At 52.8% G+C, this 21,918-nt stretch overlaps 1 protein-coding gene across 4 annotated transcripts; it reads right to left on the reverse strand.

The window, feature by feature from the left end:
* Positions 1-1,062: 1,062 nt before the first annotated feature.
* ALAD (aminolevulinate dehydratase) lies at positions 1,063-20,705 on the reverse strand. 4 transcript variants are annotated; one of them, XM_054500920.2, is made up of 12 exons: positions 20,531-20,705; positions 8,655-8,842; positions 7,328-7,378; positions 6,737-6,833; positions 6,017-6,152; positions 5,811-5,894; positions 5,622-5,710; positions 4,990-5,045; positions 4,815-4,902; positions 4,654-4,740; positions 4,197-4,326; positions 1,063-3,578 (listed from the first exon to the last, which is right to left on the reverse strand). In XM_054500920.2, the coding sequence occupies exons 2-12, from the start codon at positions 8,792-8,794 to the stop codon at positions 3,517-3,519; spliced, it is 1,020 nt and encodes a 339-aa protein (XP_054356895.1). In that variant the 5' UTR covers positions 8,795-8,842; positions 20,531-20,705; the 3' UTR covers positions 1,063-3,516. The 4 variants fall into 4 exon arrangements, with proteins under 4 accessions (XP_054356895.1, XP_054356894.1, XP_063505884.1 ...); XM_054500919.2 differs by having other exon boundaries at positions 7,328-7,544; positions 20,531-20,669; XM_063649814.1 differs by having other exon boundaries at positions 8,655-8,838; positions 20,531-20,664.
* Between the last annotated feature and the right edge of the window lie 1,213 nt (positions 20,706-21,918).

Raw genomic sequence — 21,918 nt, forward strand, 5'->3', positions numbered from 1 at the left:
GTTATATCCACTGAACCTGAATCCTGATTAATACAGAGTGACTGGAGAATGACTTTTTTTTTTTTTTTTTTGAGACAGAGTCTGACTCTCTGTTGCCCAGGATGGGGTGCAGTGGCACGATCTCGGCTCACTGCAACCTCTGCGTCCCGGGTTCTAGTGATTCCTCTACCTCAGCCTCCCAAGTAGGTGGGACTACAGGCGCCTGCCACCACGCCCAGCTAATTTTTTGTAGTTTTAGTAGAGATGGGGTTTTGCCATGTTGGCCAGGCTGGTCTTGAACTCCTGACCTCAAGTGATCCGCCTGCCTTGGCCTCCCAAAGTGCTGAGATTACAGGTGTGAGCCACCACGCCCAGCTCCAAGAATGACTTTAGACTGGGTGTTGGGTCAGGTATCTCGGAGGAAGGGACGCTTTGAGCTGAGATCTTAACAAGAGAGACAGCCATATAGATTTAGGGGAAAAGCATTCCAAGCCAAGGAGGCCACTGGTGCAAAAGCTCAGTCCAAGACAGCGTTCTGTGTAATGAGGCCTACCTGGTCAATCGTGGCGTCCCCATCTCCCATCCCATTGTTTACAGTGACTGAGCCAAGAGTGGACCATGTGGCTTGAACAGGCCCAATCAGAGACCTCCAGGGATTTGCTATGTGAGTGATGGGACAGAAAGGCTCTTTCTCTGGGATTACAAATCTTAACGACTATTTAAGCCTAGAATTATTGAGGATCATGTTGCTGGCAAGTGGCAAAAACCCACCTGAGTATAAAGCTGGGGCAAACACAGACTACAGTTAGAAAGGGACAGAGTCCTCCATGGGGTTCGACTCTGGGCCCAACCACACCTGTCCTTATCTCATTCCAGTTATGAAAACCAATCATGTCCTTCTTCGCTATTGAACTGGATTTCCATCACTTGCAACCAAGTAGGTGCTCTGGTCTCCTTGGTCTCCCCCTATAACTGGGGCTAATTGCAGATGGTCCCCGAACTATGATCATTCAACTCACAATTTTTGACTTTACAAGAGTATGAAACAAGACATTCAGTAGAAACTGTACTTCAAATATTGAATTTTGATTCAAAATTCTTTAAAACTTTATTACAATATAGATTTTGTGTTGGATAGTTTTGCCCACTGTAGGCTAATGTAAGTGTTCCGAGCATGTTTAAGGCAGGCTAGGCTAAGCTATGATGTTTGGTAGGTTAGGTATATTAAATACATTTTTGACTTATGATCATATTTTCAACTTATGATGGGTTTATCAGGATGCAAACCCATCACATAAATGGAGGGGTATCTGTAAAACATTGTTAGACCTATAATTTTGCTGCTGATTATTGGGAGGTGGTATGGCACAGTGGTTGGGGCAGAGGCCTTAGAGCTGGACTACATGGGTTCAAATCCCAGCTTGGCTGTTTTCTGTGTGGTTCTAACCCAGTTCTGCCAAAACTTGTTGAGTGGCCTTAGGTGAGTCACATAAACTCTCTAGATATAGCTTCCTCATTGCAAAATGTCTCAAGCTAAGTTTAGTATTCCCCCTCCACCCTGACCCTGCTTGTGTTCCTCTTCCAGGCTGTCCCATCTCAGTAAATGGCCCATCAGCCACCCAGAAGTTCAAGCCAGATTCATCCTTCACATCTAATCTACCTTCTAAACACATCCACAATCCATTCCCCTTTCTCCATCCCCACTGTCCCCACTCCAGTCCATGCCATCAAGACTTTTCATTTGCACTTTGCCACAGAGCTGTTAAAATACTTTTACAAACTGCAAATTTGATTGAGTCATTCTGAAAAGGTAAATGTGGCCCTTGACCTCTGCATAGTTTGGTCCTGGTCTGTCTCTCTCCACTCAGTTCAGGCCATCCTCTCAATGCTCCAGACAAGCTAGCCTTGCATTCCTCCAGCTAGAAGGAGCCCCAGGGCCTTTGCACAACTCCTCCCTCTCCCTGGAATGCTCTTCCCCAATTGTCTTAGCTTCATGGCTCACCCTTCAGGTCTAGGCTCAAATGTCAGTCCTTCAGGGAAGTATTTTCTGATCCTTCAAAGCAGGTCAGGTCCTGGTGACCTCCTTCAAAGCAGGTCAGGTCCTGGTGACCTCCTTCACAGCACCTGTCACCACATCACTGGTGTGTCTGCCTCCTTCCCAACTACCGTTTCAAGAGAGGCCCCTTCCCTGTTGTTCTTTGTCTCAGACCCCTTCTTTCCTTCAAAGCACTTATCACAATTTGTAACTGCTTTATTTCTTTGTTTTCTTCTTAGCTGTCTCCCCTATTCTCTTTGTATAATTTCTACGAAGAGACAAGCTGAGGTCTGTCCTGCTGTATTCCCAGGACCCAGCATTGAACCTAGGAACAGAGCAGAGATTCTCTAAAAGTATCCTTGAATAAAAAGTGTTTCTTTTGCTGTGCAGAAGCTCTTTAGTTTAATTAGATCCCATTTGTCAATTCTGGCTTTTGTTGCCATTGCTTTTGGTGTTTTAGACATGAAGTCCTTGCCCATGCCTATGTCCTGAATGGTAATGCCTAGATTTTCTTCTAGGGTTTTTATGGTTTTAGGTCTAACGTTTAAGTCTTTAATCCATCTTGAATTAATTTTTGTATAAGGTGTAAGGAAGGGATCCAGTTTCAACTTTCTACATATGGCTAGCCAGTTTTCCCAGCACCATTTATTAAATAGGGAATCCTTTCCCCATTGCTTGTTTTTCTCAGGTTTGTCAAAGATCAGATAGTTGTAGATATGTGGCGTTATTTCTGAGTTGATGGGTGCAGCACACCAGCATGGCACATGTATACGTATGTAACTAACCTGCACATTGTGCATATGTACCCTAAAACTTAAAGTATAATTAAAAAAAAAAAAAAAAGTGTTTCTGGTGGTGGCATCTCCAGCAGTCAGGAACTCCCTCTTTGCCTCTGAGTTTTGATCCTCAGGCAGTATTTCTGCTGGTTGATGAGTAATTCTTCTCCGGGTTTACGGTTCAGAGTAGAACAGGAGACCTCAGGCAGCCTGGCAACCTCTGGCCTCGTGGGAAATGCCTTCCAGTGGAATTGCAGCAAATTTCAACTCTAACCCAGGGATATCGATCTAGGCCTCATTCCCACACCCAGCTCTGCTGCCAGAAGAGTTCCAAGGCTTCTCAGGCCCCAAGATCCCACTGCTCTCTTCTTCCCCTAATGCTCCAAGACCCTCTCCCAGCCAGGCCCCAAAGGCTGTGCCCCCAACTCCACGTTGCTTTCAAGCTGAAGCCACACCAGAGGAAAGAGCTGAGGGTGGCAAAGGTGAGCCTCACGGTTGACCCAGGGGAGGGGCAGGGAAGCTTGGGAGAGCTCATAGGATGCAGCTGCGAGTTACAAGAGTTAGCATGCTGGCAAAACCACCCAGGGCTGCTGGGCCCTGCTAGCATGTGAGCAGGAAGAGGGCATGAGGGCACAGTTCTAAAAGCAGCATTTACTTTGGTTTTCACTTCTCTGAGGCCCCAGGAACATTTTAAAGTTCTAGTTCTCGGGCCTGGCACTGTCTCCATCATTCCTCCTTCAGCCACTGCAGCAGCTGCGGTGTGTAGTAGGTGATGATGATGTCAGCACCTGTGTTGGGAGAGATGCAGAAAGTTGCGGGGGATGGTGATCAGCTCTGAGCACACTTTCTGGGATGGGAAGGCCAGGCGGGGAAGAAGGCTACCATGAAGAGGCACAGCCTGTGGGCACACCACATGAGATGGAGCCCGGCTTTGGGCAACTCTATTTCTTAGGCAAGTCATTTTCTCTTTTGGAGCCTCAGTTTACCAAAGAATAAAATGCACAGTGAAGGAAATAGGTAAGAGGCAAGTTCCCTTCCTGTGCTGGTGTGCAATTCTAACAAAATGAGCCCCCTTTATGGAGTGATATTACCTCATTTAATCCTCAGGACAACCATGCACCAGGTATCTTATCCCCAGTTATCCAGTTATGGGTGAGGACACTGAGGTTCAGAGAAGTGGCTTGCCCACGTTCTCACAACCAAAAATGAATGAAGGGCTCTGCATGCTTCACCGGGCCATGTTCTGTGCTGCAGTTCCATATCTCTTCCTCAATGTGTGTCTGTTTAGATCACTAGTAATTCCTGGAATAAGACTCCAAGCTCTCAGGACTTCATTCCCTGATCTAGGCAGAGTGCTTATCAGTCCCTGTGGCGCAGGTCAAAACACCCCACCCCTGCCTGCCTACCTGCTCTGCGGAAGGCAGTCATGGCCTCCAGTACGGCAGCCTTGAGATCAAATGCCCCGGCCTGGGCTCCGTGCCACAGCATGGCAAACTCTCCAGAGACGTGGTACACGGCGAGAGGGAGGTCGGGGTGCTGCAGGGAAGCAGACAGGGATACAGGCTGAAATGGAGGGTGGATGTGGCTCTGGGAGCGTCCCTTCCCCCCTGCTCAATCTGTGACCATCTTGAGCCCCGTGTCCTGGGTTACTGCGGCTGGCAGCCTGGCCCACTCTTGAACTGTTAGAGCAGAGCTGTTTGAGGCTCCTGCAAGCCCTGACATAGACGGCCATGATGGTTCCTGGGCAGGGAGCGGGAGGAGAGGATGCGTGCTCAAGGGCAAACTGCTTCCAACTCTGAGATTCCAGAGTCTGTGGAAAACTGTCCCAGCCCCGAGCCCCCTTTGCCTCGTACCTGTGCTCACCTTGTCCTTTACCTCCCGCACGATGTCCAGGTAGGGCATTCCCGGCTTCACCATGAGCATGTCAGCTCCTTCCCGTACATCCCGGTCCTAAGGGATGAGGGTAGAGAGTGGGCGGTGCCTGGGAGGGGGCTGAGGGTGGGGCTCAAGTTCTAGTCACTCACCACAGCTCGGAGAGCCAGGCCTCGTGCTCCAGGGGGCAGCTGGTAGCAGCGGCGGTCCCCAAAAGCTGGGCTTGACTTAGCCGCATCCCTGCAAAGCAGAGTCATCAGGGTGGGCTCCAGCTTTGGGCCAAAGGGCCAGGGATTTAACAGCAGACCCCTGCCCACCCCTGCTCACCGGAAAGGGCCATAGAAACAGGAAGCAAACTTGGCACTGTAGCTCATCACTGATACCTATGGGGAGACAAGAGGGGTCTTGGCTTATTCGGCCCTTGCCAGGTATCCCAGGGTGATGTGGCAGGGAGAGAAAGAACCTAGGCTGGGAAGGAGACTGCCTGTGTTCTGGTCCTGTTGGAGTGCTGGGCTTGATTTCCCCGTCAGAGGCCCAGAGGTTGACATGGTTCCCCAAAGCCTCATCCAGCACTGTCTTCAGTTCTGTGATTCTTTTGTTTTTTTAGATGGAGTCTAGCTCTGTCACCCAGGCTGGAGTGCAGTGGCATGATCTCAGCTCACTGCCTCCTGGGTTCAAGTGATTCTCCTGCCTCAGCCTCCCCAACAGCTGGGATTACAGGCACCTGCCACCACGCCCAGCTAATTTTTGTGTTTTTAGTAGAGATGGGGTTTTACCATGTTGGCCAGGCTGGTCTTGAACCCCGACCTCAAGTGATCCACCCGCTTCAGCCTCCCAAAGTGCTGGGATTACAGGTGTGAGCCACCGCGCCCGGCAGTTCTGTGATTCTTAGCAGATGTGGGGGCAGGGCTGGTGCAGACTATCTCCTGCTGGCCCCGTGCTGTATTCCCTGCCCTTACCCTGTTGCCAAGTCCATGTGCCATCAGGGTCTCTTTGATGGCTTCCACGCGTCCATCCATCATGTCCGACGGGGCTACCACCTGACATCCTGGGGGGCAGAGGGTGGCCTTCAGAACTCTGGGACCCTCCTAGCCACTCTGCCACCTCCCTGACCCAGAGGTGCCCATCCCTGCTGGTGGTTCACTCACCTGCCTTGGCATACGCCAGTGCCACCTCAGCCAGCCGCTGGCGGCTCTCCTCAGCCTGGAACGCTCCATTTTCACTCAGGAGCCCTGCAGGACAGATGACTGGGGTTTTGGGGAGCACCTTGGGCCCTGGCCTGTTCCCACCCTGGTGAGAAGTGGGCAGTAGGAGTGTGGGTGGCAGCAGGGCTGGTGGGAGGAAGGGAACTCACCGCAGTGACCATGGGAGGTGTAGGGACACAGGCAGACGTCACAGGCCACCAGGAGGTTGGGGAAGGTCTTCCTCAACAGATGGATTGCCTCAATAGCTGGGGACTCCTCGGAGTCAGCTGCGGAACCCCGCTCATCCTAGGGGCAGGGGAGGGACAAAACAGTGTGTCTATTACACGTAGCTTTGGAAGGCAGGATGGCAGCCATCACAGAGCATATTCTCCTTCCTTCATCATCACAGCCCCTGGATAAGGAAGCACAGAGGACTGACCCTACATGGGTGCTGACTTAAGGGCAAGGACCATGTCCATTCACCTGTGGCCCCAGGGCCAGCACAATGGGGGAGTGAGGATGCAGTCAGTGTGGATCCTCAGTCCACCCTCGCCCAACCTCCCTTCCTTTTTCTGTTTTTATCGGAGACAGGGTCTTGCTCTGTCACCCAGGCTAGAGTGCACTGGCGTGATTTTGGCTCACTGCAGCCTCAACTTTCTGGGCTCAAGCGATCCTCCCACCTCTCCACCTCCCGAGTAGCTGGGACTACAGGCACGTACCACCACACCCAGCTAACTTTTGTATTTTTTGTAGAGATGGGTTTTGCCATGTTGTCCAGGCTGGTCTCAAAATCCTGGGCTCAAGTGATCCACCCACTTTGGCTTCCCAAAGTGCTGGGATTACGGGCGTGAGCGCAACCTCCCTTCTTAGCCCTTCCTTTGATTCTTCACCTTGGGAACTCTGCTGGGGACGCCAAAGATCAAGACACAGCGTAGGCCCTCTTCCACCAACGGCCTCAGCATCTCTTCCAGCCGGTTCACACCATACCTGTGTGGGTGTGGGTAGAGGGGTTGAAGGAAGGCAGGTCCCAGGCAAAGGTCCTCCAGACTCCACCACACTGTGCCTCTGTTAGAAACCAAGCTGCATATGGCACCAGGAGGGCTCAAGCCCCCAGGACAGGAAGGGGCAGGGATGCATCCGCTAAATAGGAGGGAAGACCGAGGCCTTGAGTAGCAGAACTCTGGAATTTGGCTGTGGAAGGCTCCTTCAAGGCCCTCTTTTTGAACTCCCATCTGCAGTTCAGCTCCCTTCTGCAACAGCCTCTGCCACGACGCCTCAGGTGATGGGTAGCTCTTTACTTTATGGGGCTGCCCCTTCCACTGTGGAACAGCTCTGGCCCCGGGGAAACCCTTTCCTCTACTGAGCTGACGTCTGCCTGTCCGCATCTTCTACTTCCTAGGTCTGCTTCTGCCTCCCAGCACTTCTACCTGTGGAATCTCTCCCTCCACCACCCCTTGGCCCCCCAACTCCACGTCTCCTACCTGGCCACTCCTGGGAGGCTGGCGATAGGCTGTATGTCATCAGGAACATCCCTGCAAGAGCGGGGGTGGGATATGGATTGGTGGCTGTGGGAAGGGCCGGTGGTGAGGGGGCGACTGAGAGGGATGGTTGGGAAGCAGGGAAGAAATATGGAAGTGGAGATGGTGGGAGGAGGATGGGATCCAGTGTCTGGCTTCCCTGCCTGGCCAAGCCCAGGGCCTGAAATAATAATAGGAACAACAAGAATAACAGTGACAACAGTAGCAACTGTACTAAAAGAATGGTAATTACAGGAAGGAATTAAGTGGTTAAGAACTTGGACTCTGAATTTGGCAGGTCCTTGCTTCCTATCCCAGCCACTTACTGCCTGGGTGACCGTGGCCAAGTTCTATCATCTCTTTGAGCCTTAGGCCTTCATCTGTATCATGCGTGGTTAATTCATTCATTCAACAAATATTTATTGAGTACTTATTATGTGCCAAGTACTGTTCTAGGCCCTGATGATACAACAGTGAACAAAACAGACAAACATCCCTGCCCTCATGGAGCTGATGTTCTAGAGGATAGCTACTCCTTCTTCATACAAATGCTCTCAGAATTGAATGAGAAAATGTGTGTAGGTGCTTAGCATAGTACCTGGTAGATAGTAAGTACTCAGTAAATGTCTGCATTATTATTAACAATCGCGACCGCCATTGCTTTTTTTTTTTTTTTTTTTTTTTTTAAGATGGAGTCTGACTCTGTCGCCCAGGCTGGAGTGAAGTGGCGCAATCTCGGCTCACTGCAAGCTCCGCCTCCCGGGTTCACGCCATTCTCCTGCCTCAGCCTCCCAAGTAGCTGGGACTACAGGCGCCCGCCACCACGCCCGGCTAATTTTTTTGTGTTTTTAGTAGAGACAGTGTTTCACCATGTTAGCCAGGATGGTCTCGATCTCCTGACCTTGTGATCTGCCCGCCTCAGCCTCCCAAAGTGCTGGCATTACAGGCGTGAGCCACTGCGCCCAGCCTCAGTGACTGCCATTTTTTACAGGTACATAGCACTTTACAACCTACAGAGCACCTTCTCAGCTTCTGTCTTACTGCAAGAGCTCAGGATGGCAGGCAAAGGTTATTCTTCTAATTTTCCAAATGGGACGAATGAGTTCTTTCAAAGTTTGTTTTGTTCCTAAGATTCCTGTCCTTAATCCAAGTAGGCTGCTTCCAGTGCCTTGAATTTCAAGCTGACAGCTCACTTTGCCACCCCCAGCAATACTGATGCCCGCTCCAGTCAACACTCCCTTCCCAACCCCAACCAGCAGAGCAGAGGCCTGGCCCATTCTTGGAGACTCACGTGACAAAGATGGGGTAGATGAGGTTGGAGGCATTGAGGGTGGTGGTGGCTGTCTGCCAGGCCCGAAGCAGTGGGTGGAAGTAGCCGCTGTGCAGAACGGACTGGGGCTGCATGGTGTGGGCCAGTGGGCACAGGGGCATCAGTTGGTTGGAACCGAGGGCTCCTGGGGCGTTGGCTGCAGGCTCTGTCTGTGGGGGGTGATGGGTGGCACATGAGACATGGTTCCTGTCCTCAGGAGATGGTCCCATCTGGAAGACAGCTCTTCCAGATTCCTGCCTCCCCTCTCTCTAGCCCAATTCTACTCACAGCATGGTATACCAATCCCTGCTAGTCAACAAGGTAAGTTGAGAAATGAAAGTAAGTCTTTAGAAACTTTCATGACAATCAGAATCTAATGATATAAAATTTGGGCTTGTATTTTATGTGACTGCTTTTTGTTCATTATTATCTTTTAAAGTAAACATCTGAGCAAGCAATGACTGTTTAAAAAAAATTATTTTCTTTTTTTTTTTTTTCAGACAAGGTCTCTGTTGCCTAGGCTGGAGTGCAGTGGTGCAATCTCGACTCACTGCAGCCTTGACCTCCCGGGCTCAACTGTTTCTCCCAACTCAGCCTCCCAAGTAGCTGGGACTGCAGGTGTGCACCATAACACCCAGCTAATTTTTGTGTTTTTTGTAGAGACGGAGGTCTTGCCATGCTGCCCAGGCTGGTCTCGAACTCCTGGGCTCAAGCAATCTGCCTGCCTTGGCCTCCCAAAGTGCTGGGATTACAGGCGTGAGCCATGGTGCTTGGCCAAAAAAATTATTTTCTAGCTAGGCATGGTGGCTCATGCCTGTAATCCCAGCACTTTAGGAGGCTGAGGTGGCAGGATTGCTTGAGTCCAGGAGTTCGAGACCAGCCTGGGCAACATGGCGAGACCCTGTATCTACAAAAAGTTTAAAAATCAGCCAGGTGTGGTGGTCCACACCTGTAGTCTCAGCTACTCAGGAGACTAAAGCAAGAGGATCGCTTGAGCCCAGGAGTTCAAGGTTGCAGTAAGCTATGATTGCACCACTGCACTCCAGCCTGGGCAAGAGAGGGAGACCTGTCTCTAAAAAATAATAATAATTTTATTTTATTGCATTTTATCAAAGAATCAATAAACTGGAAATAGAAAAAAAGAACTAATCCTTCCTTATGCAAAGTTTGAGAAGCACTGATCTAGTCAACATTTAAACTTTGTTTATTCCACAAAAAATGCCCGTGTTCATGGCAGAACTTTTAGAAAAGTGCAGATAAGCAAAAAGAGAAAAATCCCCTGCAGTTCTACCTCTAGAGAAAAGTACTGTTGGCCGGGCATGGCGGCTCACACCTATAATCTCAGCACTTTGGGAGGCTGAGGTGAGCAGATCACTTGAGGTCAGGAGTTCAAGACCAGCCTGGCCAACATGGTGAAACCCCACCTCTACTAAAAATACAAAAAAAATTAGCTGGGGGTGGTGGCGCGTGCCTCTAATCCCAGCTACTGGGGAGGCTGAGGTAGGAGAACCGCTTGAACCCAGGAGGAGGAGGTTCCAGTAAGCCGAGATCGCGCCACTGCACTCCAGCCTGGGCGACAGAGTAAGACTTCATTCAAAAAAAAAAAAAGAAAGAAAGAAAGAAAAAAAAAGAGAAAAGTACTGCTAACACCTTGGGACATCGACCTCTTGTTAGGTACAATGCACACCAATAGAAGAAAATAGTACCATTCATGTCAGATAGACAGACACATACACTGTATAGAGTGCCATCAAATCTTTTCTAGCCCAAGGAGTTTCCTGGGCTCCATGAGCACAAGCTACACCTTCTTGCTTTCCTCACCTTGTCCCTTTACCTGAAAGGCTGTACTCTCCCCACAGCCTCCCCACACCCAAATCTACAGGGTTCTCCTTCCCTCTCCCACTGAGGCTTTCTTATCCAGATTGCAGTCTCTCTTATGTACGTTATTTGTGGATCTGTCTTATCTCATGCCAGTAGACAGAGCTTCTGCAGGGCAAGGTCCAGAGTTGGTTCATTTTTGCCTCCCCCACAGTGCTCTGTCACACACTGACCTTGGCACACAGTAAATATTTAATTAAGTGAAGTACAAAAATATGCCCCAAATGCCAAATTAGTGGACACAAGACAGAAGGAAGCTGGGGCATTAACATTTGTTTCTTGAGCACCTACTGTGTGCCAGACCATGCCTGGCATTTTCACAGGTGATTTCTCATCGGGTGGGCACTACAGTCCTGGGAGGCAGGGCTGATTGAGTGCATGGAGCCTGACCAGAAGTGAGCCATGGCTCCAATGGGAATGAGGAGGTCAGAAGAGGCATATTAGAAGAAGACAGGGGCCAGGCGTGGTGAAACTGGCCAATCTGGTGAAACTCCATCTCTACTAAAAATACAAAAATTAGGCCAGGCACGGTGGCTCACGCCTGTAATCCCAGCACTTTGGGAGGCCGAGGCGGGTGGATCACTTGAGGTCAGGAGTTTGAGACCAGCCTGACCAACATGGTGAAACCCCATCTCTACTAAAAATAAAAAAAAAATTAGCCGGGTGTGGTGGCACATGCCTGTAATCCCAGCTACTTCAGAAGCTGAGACAGGAGAATCCTTTGAACTTTGGAGGCGGAGGTTGCAGTGAGCCGAGATCGTGCCATTGCACTCCAGCATGGGCAACAAGAGAGAAACTCCATTTCACAATAAATAAATAAATAGAAATAAAAATAAAAATACAAAAATTAGCTGGGTGTGGTGGTGTGCAACTGTAGTCAGAGTTCCTCTGGAGGCTGAGGCAGGAGAATCAATTGAACCTAGGAGGCAGAGGTTGCAGTGAGCCGAGAGTGTACCACTGCACTCCAGCCTGGGCGACAGTGTGACACTCCATCTCAAAAAAAAAAAAAAAAAGACAGGGGGTTGAACTTGGTTTTGCAGGATGAGTGGGTTCAGCCTGGTGGGGAGAAGGGGGCCAATATTTCCTTAGGAAGGGAAGAAAGGGGCAAAGGTGGGGAAGGAGGATGGCTGTGGACTATTCTGAGGAGCTGAGGAGGCAATCAAGGCAAGTGTGTATGGAGTGGGTGGATGAGAGGGGGTCAGGCTGAGGCTGTGGGAAGATTTCTGAGCAGTGGTTAGGGTTAGTGGCCTGGTTGACACCTGGCTTTAGGAAGATCAATCCTGCAGGCTGAGCAGAGCAGACGGGAAGCAGAGGAATACAGAGGCTGGGGAGGCTGCGGGCAGAGAAGGAAGAGGCGTCTTAAGGCAGCCAACAGGCAGTGTCTTAGGGCAGATGCTCTAGGCCTGCCTGCCTGACCTGAAGGGCAGCGGAGACAGGGACAGGGCAGGAAGAGGGCAGTGAGGAGCTGGGCTTGGAGAGGAGGTAGAGAGCTCTGTTTTAGACACTTCCTTTTGGAGGTGCCTGGGAGACTATCCCATAGCCAAAGGATAGGGAGGGGTGGGGAAGAGCCACAAAAATGGGGGCTGGCAGGCCTGAGTCCAACTGCTTTTTGTATGAATGGGACCTCAGGTCCAGAGAGGGGCAAGGACTTACCCAAAGCCACACAGTGAGTAAAAGGACTAGAACCCTGGTGTGTTAACTCCCAGGTGAACTGGGAGATCCTTTGGTAGGTTGGAGTCAAGTCAGATGTTGAAGCCAGGTCTAATCCCTCTGATTTGCTTCCCAGAAAACCACCTTTGTAACAGGTCCTTGGCTTCTGGAATCCAAAGCTGCATTCCCATGGCCTCAGCTCCTCATTGCTTTCAAGAGGCTGAGGGAACAACTGCCTCCTGCTTATCAGAAACAGTGGGGCAGGACTGCCTAGGAACTGGCTACCCTTCTCCCCATAGTCTCTTAGGCCCCTTTAGCTGGCCCCAGCCATCTCAGGGGCCCATTTTATCCAGTCTTCCTCCTTGGTAGGGTGGGGTTATCACAAGTCACACAGGGGCCAGCCCTGCTGCCACACCCCTGGGTGGGCCAGCCCCATCACCTAACACAGGGGCAGGCCAGGCCTCCCCAGTCATGTCTCAACCTCCAAACAGACAATTATTCAGTAGATATGAGGTCCCAGCTGCCCATTTCATACTTGATTTTGCTCTTATGTCTGCCAGGAGTTTTTTTTCCTTATTTTTTTTTCTTTTTTTTGAGACAGAGTCTGGCTCTGTCACCCAGGCTGGAGTGCAGTGGTTCGATCTCGGCTCACTGCAACCTCCACCTCCCGGGTTCAAGCGATTCTCCTGCCTCAGCCTCCCAAGTAGATGGGACTACAGGCACGCGTGACCATGCTTGGCTAATTTTTGTATTTTTAGTAGAGACAGGGTTTCACCACGTTGGCCAGGCTGGTCTCAAACTCCTGACTTCAAGTGACCTGCCCGCCTCTGCCTCCCAAAGTGCTGGGATTACAGGTGTGAGCCACCGTGCCTGGCTGAGAGAATCTTTTTGAATATTGAGAGAATTACCAAAATGTAAGCCAGTTGCCCAAGACCACATAGCTACTTAGTGACTGAACCAGAATTTGAATTTGTTCTGGACTCCAAATGCTGGGTTTTATATACTGTACTCCATAATACTGATAAACACCTGATTCAGTAGGCGTCTCTCTGCCCATACTGTTTCTGCTTTGGGTGCTGGAGAGACAGAAGAAACAAAAGAAAAACATACTGAGTGTATTCGTTCTGTGCTGGGCACAGCACTAAAGTACTTGGTAGTAGTATCTCATTTCATTGCAAGAATTGTCCTTTTAGTGATAAGGAAACGGAGGCTCTGAGCGGTTCACTGACTTGCTTAATGCCATTCTAGAGTCTAGTCAGATGCTGAAGAGAGGTCTAATCTCTCTGACTCACTTCCCACAAACAATCTCTGTTGTGTTCTGGCTTCTGAATCCAAAGCTGCATTCCACTGGCCTCAACTCCCCATCGCCTTTAGGAGGCTGAGGGAACAACTGGCTCCTGCTTAGCAGAAACCCTGGGGCAGGGCTGCCTAGGAGCCTGAGACTGGGGCAGGGTTAGAGTAAAGGGAACAGCAGTCCACTTTGATCTGTTTTTGAATTTTAAGATTCAGAGACAGATTTAAGAAACGGCCTCTCCCTCTCCCTCTCCCTCTCCTCCCTCTCCCTCTCCCTCTCCCTCTCCCTCTCCCTCTCCCTCTCCCTCTCCCTCTCCCTCTCCCTCTCCCTCTCCCTCTCCCTCTCCCTCTCCCTCTCCCTCTCCCTCTCCCTCTCCCTCTCCCTCTCCCTCTCCCTCTCCCTCTCCCTCTCCCTCTCCCTCTCCCTCTCCCTCTCCCTCTCCCTCTCCCTCTCCCTCTCCCCTCTTTTTTCGGTCTCCCTCTCCTTCTTTTTTCGGTCTCCCTCTGTTGCCGAAGCTGGACTGTACTGCCGGGATCTCGGCTTGCTGCAACCTCCCTGCCTCGGGCTCCTGTGACTCTCCTGCCTTGGCCTGCCGAGTGCCTGGGATTGCAGGCGCGCGCCGCCACGCCTGAATGGTTTTTGTATTTTTGGTGGAGACGGGGTTTCGCCGTGTTGACCGGGCTGGTCTCCAGCTCCTGGCCTCGAGTGATCTGCCTGCCGCGGCCTCCCGAGGTGCTGGGATTGCAGACGGAGTCTCGCTAACTCAATGCTCAATGGTGCTCAGGCTGGAGTGCAGTGGTGTGATCTCGACTCTCTGCAACCTCCACCTACCAGCCTCCTGCCTTGGCCTCTTAAAGTGCTAAGATTACAGCCTCTGCCCCACCGCCACCCCGTCTAGGAAGTGAGGAGCGTCTCTGCCTGGCCGCCCATCGTCTGGGATGTGAGGAGCCCCTCTGCCCGGCCGCCCTATCTGGGAGGTGAGGAGCGCCTCTGCCTGGCTGCCACCCCGTCTGGGAGGAAGTGAGGAGCGCCTCTGCCCGGCTGCCCCGTCTGGGAGATGAGGAGCACCTCTGCCCGGCCGCCCCGTCTGGGAGGAAGTGAGGAGCGCCTCTGCCCTGTTGCCCTATCTGGGAAGTGAGGAGCGCCTCTGCCTGGCCGCCACCCCGTCTGGGAAGTGAGGAGCGCCTCTGCCCGGCTGCCACCCCATATGGGAAGTGAGGAGCGCCTCTGCCCAGCCGCCCCTTCTGGGAGGTGAGGAGCGCCTCTGCCCAGCCGCCCCGTCTGGGAGGTGAGGAGTGCCTCTGCCCGGCCGCCCCGTCTGGGAGGTGAGGAGCGCCTCTGCCTGGCCGCCACCCCGTCTGGGAGGAAGTGAGGAGCACCTCTGCCCAGCTGCCCCATCTGGGAAGTGAGGAGCGCCTCTGCCCGGCTGCCACCCCCTATGGGAAGTGAGGAGCGCCTCTGCCCGGCCGCCCACTCTGGGAAGTGAGGAGCGCCTCTGCCCGGCCGCCCACTCTGGGAAGTGAGGAGCGCCTCTGCCCGGCCGCCCACTCTGGGAGGTGAGGAGTGCCTCTGCCCGGCCGCCCCGTCTGGGAGGTGAGGAGCGCCTCTGCCTGGCCGCCACCCCGTCTGGGAGGAAGTGAGGAGCGCCTCTGCCTGGCCGCCACCCCGTCTGGGAGGAAGTGAGGAGCACCTCTGCCCAGCTGCCCCATCTGGGAAGTGAGGAGCGCCTCTGCCCGGCTGCCACCCCCTATGGGAAGTGAGGAGCGCCTCTGCCCGGCCGCCCACTCTGGGAAGTGAGGAGCGCCTCTGCCCGGCCGCCCACTCTGGGAAGTGAGGAGCGCCTCTGCCCAGCCGCCCACTCTGGGAGGTGAGGAGTGCCTCTGCCCGGCCGCCCCGTCTGGGAGGTGAGGAGCGCCTCTGCCTGGCCACTCCGTCTGGGAAGGGAGGAGCACCTCTGCCCGGCCACCCCGTCTGGGAGGTGAGGAGCGCCTCTGCCCGGCTGCCACCCCGTCTGGGAGGAAGTGAGGAGCACCTCTGCCCGGCTGCCCCATCTGGGAAGTGAGGAGCGCCTCTGCCCGGCCGCCACCCCATATGGGAAGTGAGGAGCGCCTCTGCCTGACCACTCCGTCTGGGAGGTGAGGAGCGCCTCTGCCCAGCCGCCCCGTCTGGGAGGTGAGGAGTGCCTCTGCCCGGCCGTCACCCCGTCTGGGAGGAAGTGAGGAGCACCTCTGCCCGGCTGCCCCGTCTGGGAGATGAGGAGCACCTCTGCCCGGCCGCCCCATCTGGGAGATGAGGAGCACCTCTGCCCGGCCGCCCCGTCTGGGAGGTGAGGAGTGCCTCTGCCCGGCTGCCACCCCGTCTGGGAGGAAGTGAGGAGCACCTCTGCCCGGCCGCCCCCTCTGGGAAGTGAGGAGCGCCTCTGCCTGGCCGCCACCCCGTCTGGGAGGAAGTGAGGAGCGCCTCTGCCTGGCTGCCCCATCTGGGAAGGGAGGAGCACCTCTGCCCGGCCGCCACACCGTCTGGGAAGTGAGGAGCGCCTCTGCCTGGCTGCCCCATCTGGGAAGGGAGGAGCACCTCTGCCCGGCCGCCACACCGTCTGGGAAGTGAGGAGCGCCTCTGCCTGGCTGCCCCATCTGGGAAGGGAGGAGCACCTCTGCCCAGCCGCCACACCGTCTGGGAAGTGAGGAGCGCCTCTGCCTGGTCGCCCCGGCTAGGAGGTGAGGAGCGCCTCTGCCCGGCCGCCCTGTCTGGGAGGTGAGGAGCGCCTCTGCCTGGCCGCCACCCCATCTGGGAGGAAGTGAGGAGCGTCTCTGCCCGGCCGCCCCGTCTGGGAAGTGAGGAGCGCCTCTGCCCGGCCGCCCCCTCTGGGAAGTGAGGAGCGCCTCTGCTCGGCCGCCCCCTCTGGGAAGTGAGGAGCGCCTCTGCTCGGCCGCCCCGTCGGGGAAGGGAGGAGCGCCTCTGCCCGGCCGCCCCGTCTGGGAGGTGAGGAGCGCCTCTGCCCGGCTGCCACCCAGCCTGGGAGGAACTGAGGAGCGCCTCTGCCCGGGCGGCCCCGTCTGGGAAGCGAGGAGCGCCTCTGCCCGGGCGGCCCCGTCGGGGAAGTGAGGAGCGCCTCTGCCCGGCCGCCCCGTCTGGGAGGAGAGGAGCGCCTCTGCCCGGGCGGCCCCGTCTGGGAAGCGAGGGGCGCCTCTGCCCAGCCGCCCTGTCTGGGAGGTGAGGAGCGCCTCTGCCCGGCTGCCCTGTCTGGGAGGTGTACCCAACAGCTCCGAAGAGACAGCGACCATCGGGAGCCGGCCATGAGGACGATGGCGGTTTTGTTGAAGAGAAGGGGAGGAAGTGTGGGGAAAGGAAGGAGAGATCAGATTGTTGCTGTGTCTGTGTAGAAAGGGGTGGGCATAGGAGACTCCATTTTGTTCTGACTAGGAGAAATTCTTCTGCCTTGGGATGCTGTTGATCTATGTATGGCCTTTCCCCCAGCCCCCTGCTCTCTGAAACATGTGCTGTGTCAACTCAGGGTTAAATGGATTAAGGGTGGTGCAAGATGTGCTTTGTTAAACAGATGCTTGAAGGCAGCATGCTCTTTAAGAGTCATCACCACTCCCTAATCTCAAGTACTCAGGGGCACAAACACTGCAGAAGGCCGCAGGGTCCTCTGCCTAGGAAAACCAGAGACCTTTGTTCATGTGTTTATCTCCTGACCTTCTCTCCACTATTATCCTATGACCCTGCCATATCCCCCTCTCCGAGAAACACCCAAGAATGATCAATAAATACTTCAGAAATTTAAAAAAAAAAAAAAAAAAAAAAAAAAAAGAAAATAAACTGTGGTACATCCAGTCAATGAAGTATTATTCAGTGATAAAGGGAACTGAGTTGTCAAGCCGTGAAAAGACACAAAAGAAACTTAAATGCATATTACTAAGTGAAAGGAGCCAGTCTGAAAAGCCTACATACTATATGATTCCAACTATATGACATTCTTGAAAAGGCAAAACTATGGAGATAGTAAAAAAATCAGTGGTTGCCAGGAGTGGGGGTGGGGAGGGATGAATAAGCAGAGCACAGAGGATGTTAAGGGCAGTGAAACTATTTCTATATGACACTGTAATAGTGACTCCATGTCATTATACATTTGTCCAAAACCACAGAATATACACAAAGAGTGAACCCTCATGTAAACTATGGACTCTGGGTGATAATGATGTGTCGATGTAGGCTTATCGATTGTAATAAATATACCACTGTAGTAGGGATCTTGATAGTGGTGGGAAGGGGGTAGGCATGTGTGGGGATAGTGGAAAATCTTTGTACTTTCTACTAAATTTTGCTATGAACCTAAAACTGCTCTAAATAATAAAGTCTATTATTTAAGGAAAAAAAAACAAAAAAAAAAACAAAAAAAAAAAAAAAAAAAAGAAACGGGTGTCAGTGCTGAAAATATTAAAAGCTTGAAAATTGCCAATCCTGTTTAATCCCTTACACTTTTATGTGGAAAATGGGGTATAGAGAGGCAACGGGACTTTTGGAGATCACAGTGAGTGACATACAGAGCTATAAACTGACCCTGCAGCTCCTGGTTTCTATTTCAGTGCCCTGATATCTACACCATAGAGTCATTCCATTGTAAGAGGTGCTTAATAAGTGGAGTTTCCCACTCCACTCTGTGAGTGGGAAAACATCCCCTGAATCACATATTGGCAGAGCCAAATGCAGGATGGGTTTTGCTTTGCAAAAAGGCCCTTAGAGTTTGGGAGGATTTCACAGACTGGGAGGGCACTTCTCCCAAATCAAGTTAGCTTGCAAACCACAATTTAAATCCCTGTGACATCACCACACTGAAGACAGGAGCGAGCCGCCAGGAAGTCCAGCACCTCTGCCCACCCACATCAGACAGGTTAGCTTTGCTGGGACGCAGAGTATAGGGTGGTGCAGAAAGATCCATGTTTCAGGATCAGACAGTCCCAGGTTTGGTCTATGCTCTGCTGTGTAATTTTGGGCAAAGTCATTGACCTTTCAGTGTTCATTTCATAATCTACAAAATAGGCATGATAGCTCTAACTTGCAAGGCTGTGGAGATTATTGATAGGGATGAGGTAGGTGTCTGGCACCAAGTAGCTGCGCAGTAAACATGTAGCTAATTTTATTACTATTAGGAGTGGGGCTGGGTTGGAATGAGATGTCCTGGCACAGCTCTGTGCCTTCTGCACCTCACCAGATGGGAATGTGTGCTCAAACCCTTGTGGGCCACAGGGTTTTCCAAGATTTCTGAAGTGGAGTCCCTGCCTTCCAGCAGGTTATGTGGTGGAGGAAAAACAAAATAATCACCACCGGGCTGCCAGAGTAGAGGGGTGGACCAGGTGCTGTGAGAGGGACTGTGTCTCTGAGTCAAGGGTGGTTTCATGGAAGAGGGGACAGTGAAGGATAAGAAGTGTTTCAGATTTAATATGAAAGTATCTCCTCCCATGGAAGGCAACATCCCCAAACTGGGAGTAACTGAAGTTGGGCCCTGAGCGCTGCCACCAGGAGGGGCTAAGAGCTTCATGTGCCACCCCCCACCCCCGCAAGTTGTACAATGCTGAGGATTCCAGAGGCTGTGGGTCTTGGCACAGAGGGTTAGGACCTGCTGCCAGCCCTGGCAGGCTCTGCCACTGGCCAGGGAGGAGGCAGTCAGGAGAGCCAGCTAGGTAGAAGGTGGCCAGAACTGAGAAATCCAAAGCCCCACAAAGGCCCAGGAGAGCAGCTGTCATGCAGTTCTGAAAAGACATGAAGTGTTTATTCAGCCAACCCACATTTCTTGAATATCTACTATGGGCCTGCTGAAGTGCTAGACACAGGGATTAAAGAGAAGAATGAGACCTCAGCCTTGCCCTGGGGCTTTGAAGAGCCTGATCGCCTCTGAGGTTAGCCATTTAGATGTAGGAGAAGCTGCCATTCCCAGAATCCTAGAATATCTTGGCTAAGAGGCTTCTTAAAGTTTGCTGATTGTATCACTGAAACAAGGGTGAAACTGGGCTCAGAGAGGGGTAGACACAGGCCCAGGATCACGCAGTGGGTCAGCGGCAGATCTGGGGGAAGGCCTCCAGCAGCCCAGTCCTCAGTGCCCACCATGACACCTCCATACTTTAAGGATAGATATCAAATCTGTTTCCCAGCAGGTTGGGCTTGTGGAGAGCTTTGGGTGAGCCAGACTCTGGGCCTGGCTGCTGTTGGTAGCAGGATGGTTAAGTGTGTGGGCTCTGGAGTCTGATAGATGTGGGTACAAATCCTAGTTCTGTAGCTTTCTAGTTGTGTGACCTCAGTTTCTTCGTCTAGTAAATGGGGACTAGAACCGACCTCAGTGGGTTGTTGTAAGAAATGAATGGGTCAGGCCGGGCGTGGTGGCTCACGCCTGTAATCCCAGCACTTTGGGAGGCCGAGGTGGGCGAATCACCTGAGGTCGGGAGTTCGAGACTAGCCTGACCAACAGGGAGAAACCCCATCTCTGCTAAAAATACAAAAATTAGCTGGCATGGTGGCACACGCCTGTAATCCCAGCTACTTGGCAGGCTGAGGCAGGAGAATCGCTTGAACCCGGGAGGCGGAGGTTGCAGTGAGCCGATATCGCGCCATTGCACTCCAGCCTGGGCAACAAGAGCGAAACTCCGTCTCAAAAATAAATAAATAAATAAAATAAATGAATGGTCAATGCACGTAACCCTTAGTACAAAACGGCTGTTATTGTTTTCACCTCCCTACCCCTCCACCAACCACCACCCGCACCTCGGGCTCTGCATCGATGGAGTCTGCCCAGGCGGTATCCGAGAGGGTGAACCCCAGAGAAGAGGTGCGGGGCCCCGAACCCGGGCCCCCAACCCCGGCTGGAGCGGGACAATCCAGCCCAAATAAACGCTCCACGGGACTCCGTGCACGGCTGCACCGCCAGGGCTTCAGGCGCACAGCACAATCTGGGGACGCCGGACTCGTGGTGCCACAGTCCCCGCCTCGCCCTGGAGCCGCCCTCCAAGCCCGCCATCTCCCCGCATCCAGCCCCCCTCACCTGCCTCCCTAAGGGCTCCCGGCCGCTGCTCCTGTCACCGCTGTCTCCCGCTCCGGTCTCCCAGAGACCGCGTAAGAGCGGGGGTGCTCACCCGGAAGCAGCTTCCCCACGGCCCTCCCCTCCACAGCCCAGGCCACGCCCCCCGAAGGCGCTCTTCAGGGGGACTCCTCCGCTCCAGCCGCGGCCCCGCCCACATGCAACGAGGCCTGGCCAATTGGGTGTGTCGAGGGCCTGGAGGGCCCGCCCATCCCCGCTGCGGGCTCTGCGCTTGTGTAGCGAACCGCAGGAGGGAGGCCACGAGGGGGCGCAGGAACCGCGTGGGGGGGGGTCCCTGGGTATGAGCCCGCCTCGGAGGCGGTTACAGCCCAGGGTTCACTTCACAGCATTCCTTTTCCCAGCCTAGGGCAAACTTGGCTCTGGTTAATGGCTTGGTGAAAGAATAATTGGATGTCAAAGCCGTTAAAACAGCACCATTATGCCTAACGCAGTATTAGCTAAGTCCATTTTTGCGGACTAAGCTAAAGTTGTTGAGTTCAGCGCCAGGCTTTCACGTTTTCAGAGAAAATTTGTACCAGCGTCATTTATTTCTCAGGGTACGGCAATGCTATGAGTTGAGAGATGTGATGTGAAAGACATGGGCGTTTAGGAAAACTCCAAGTCTTGATAGGGGCATCAGACCTATGATAGGTACAATGATAGATCCGATCAAAGGTCTGTATGGAGATTGGAGATGTGCAGAGGCAAGAGGGATCTGGTGAGGCTTATGGGGCCTGGGTAAACTAGTAGGATTGGATGGGTAAAATAGCGATCGGGGATCATCGTCCTAGCGAAGGAATGCCTTTCAAGTGGTTCTTCAGGGATTATTGAAAAGTTGACTTTGAAATATAGAGGACACTAGTGGGTTACATTACACTTTTTCTCAGATTTTATTTCTCAGCCCTGTTCGGTGGCTCACGCCTGTAATCCCAGCACTTTGGGAGGCCAAGGCGGGCGGATCTCTTGAGGTCAGGAGTTCAAGACCAGCCTGACCAACATGGTGAAACCCTGTCTCTACTAAAAGTACAAAAAATTAGCCGGGTGTGGTGGCGGGCTCCTGTAATTCCAGCTACTCGGGAGGCTGAGGCAGGAGAATCGCTTGAACCCGGGAGGCGGAGGTTGTAATGGGCTGAGATTATGCCACTGCATTCCAGCCTGGGTAACAGAGGGAGTCTCTGTCTCAAAAAAAAAAAATTTTTTTTTATTTCTCAAAATCTGTACCCCAAACCTGTTGTATACTTTATATTTTAAATTTAAGGGGCATAGCATAAGGCTAGGGAAATATGACACTGCTTAGTTTCCAGCTGCTAGAGTTCTGATCTGTATTCAACAAGGAAGGGGGTAGAAAGCAA

The sequence above is a fragment of the Pongo pygmaeus genome, chromosome 13 (assembly GCF_028885625.2).
Source record: "Pongo pygmaeus isolate AG05252 chromosome 13, NHGRI_mPonPyg2-v2.0_pri, whole genome shotgun sequence".
Lineage (NCBI taxonomy): Eukaryota > Metazoa > Chordata > Mammalia > Primates > Hominidae > Pongo > Pongo pygmaeus.

What these genes read in the sequence shown, in the direction of transcription:
- ALAD (XM_054500919.2), bottom strand. Translation starts at nt 8,688, where the DNA reads ATGCCTCCAACCTCATCTACCCCATCTTTGTCAC. An exon ending in TCCCCAGCAGAGTTCCCAAG is followed by an intron (nt 6,153 to 6,736) that starts GTGAAGAATCAA and finishes CCCTGCCCCTAG; the next exon opens with GATGAGCGGGGTTCCGCAGC. An exon ending in GACTGCCTTCCGCAGAGCAG is followed by an intron (nt 3,579 to 4,196) that starts GTAGGCAGGCAG and finishes CTCCCAACACAG; the next exon opens with GTGCTGACATCATCATCACC.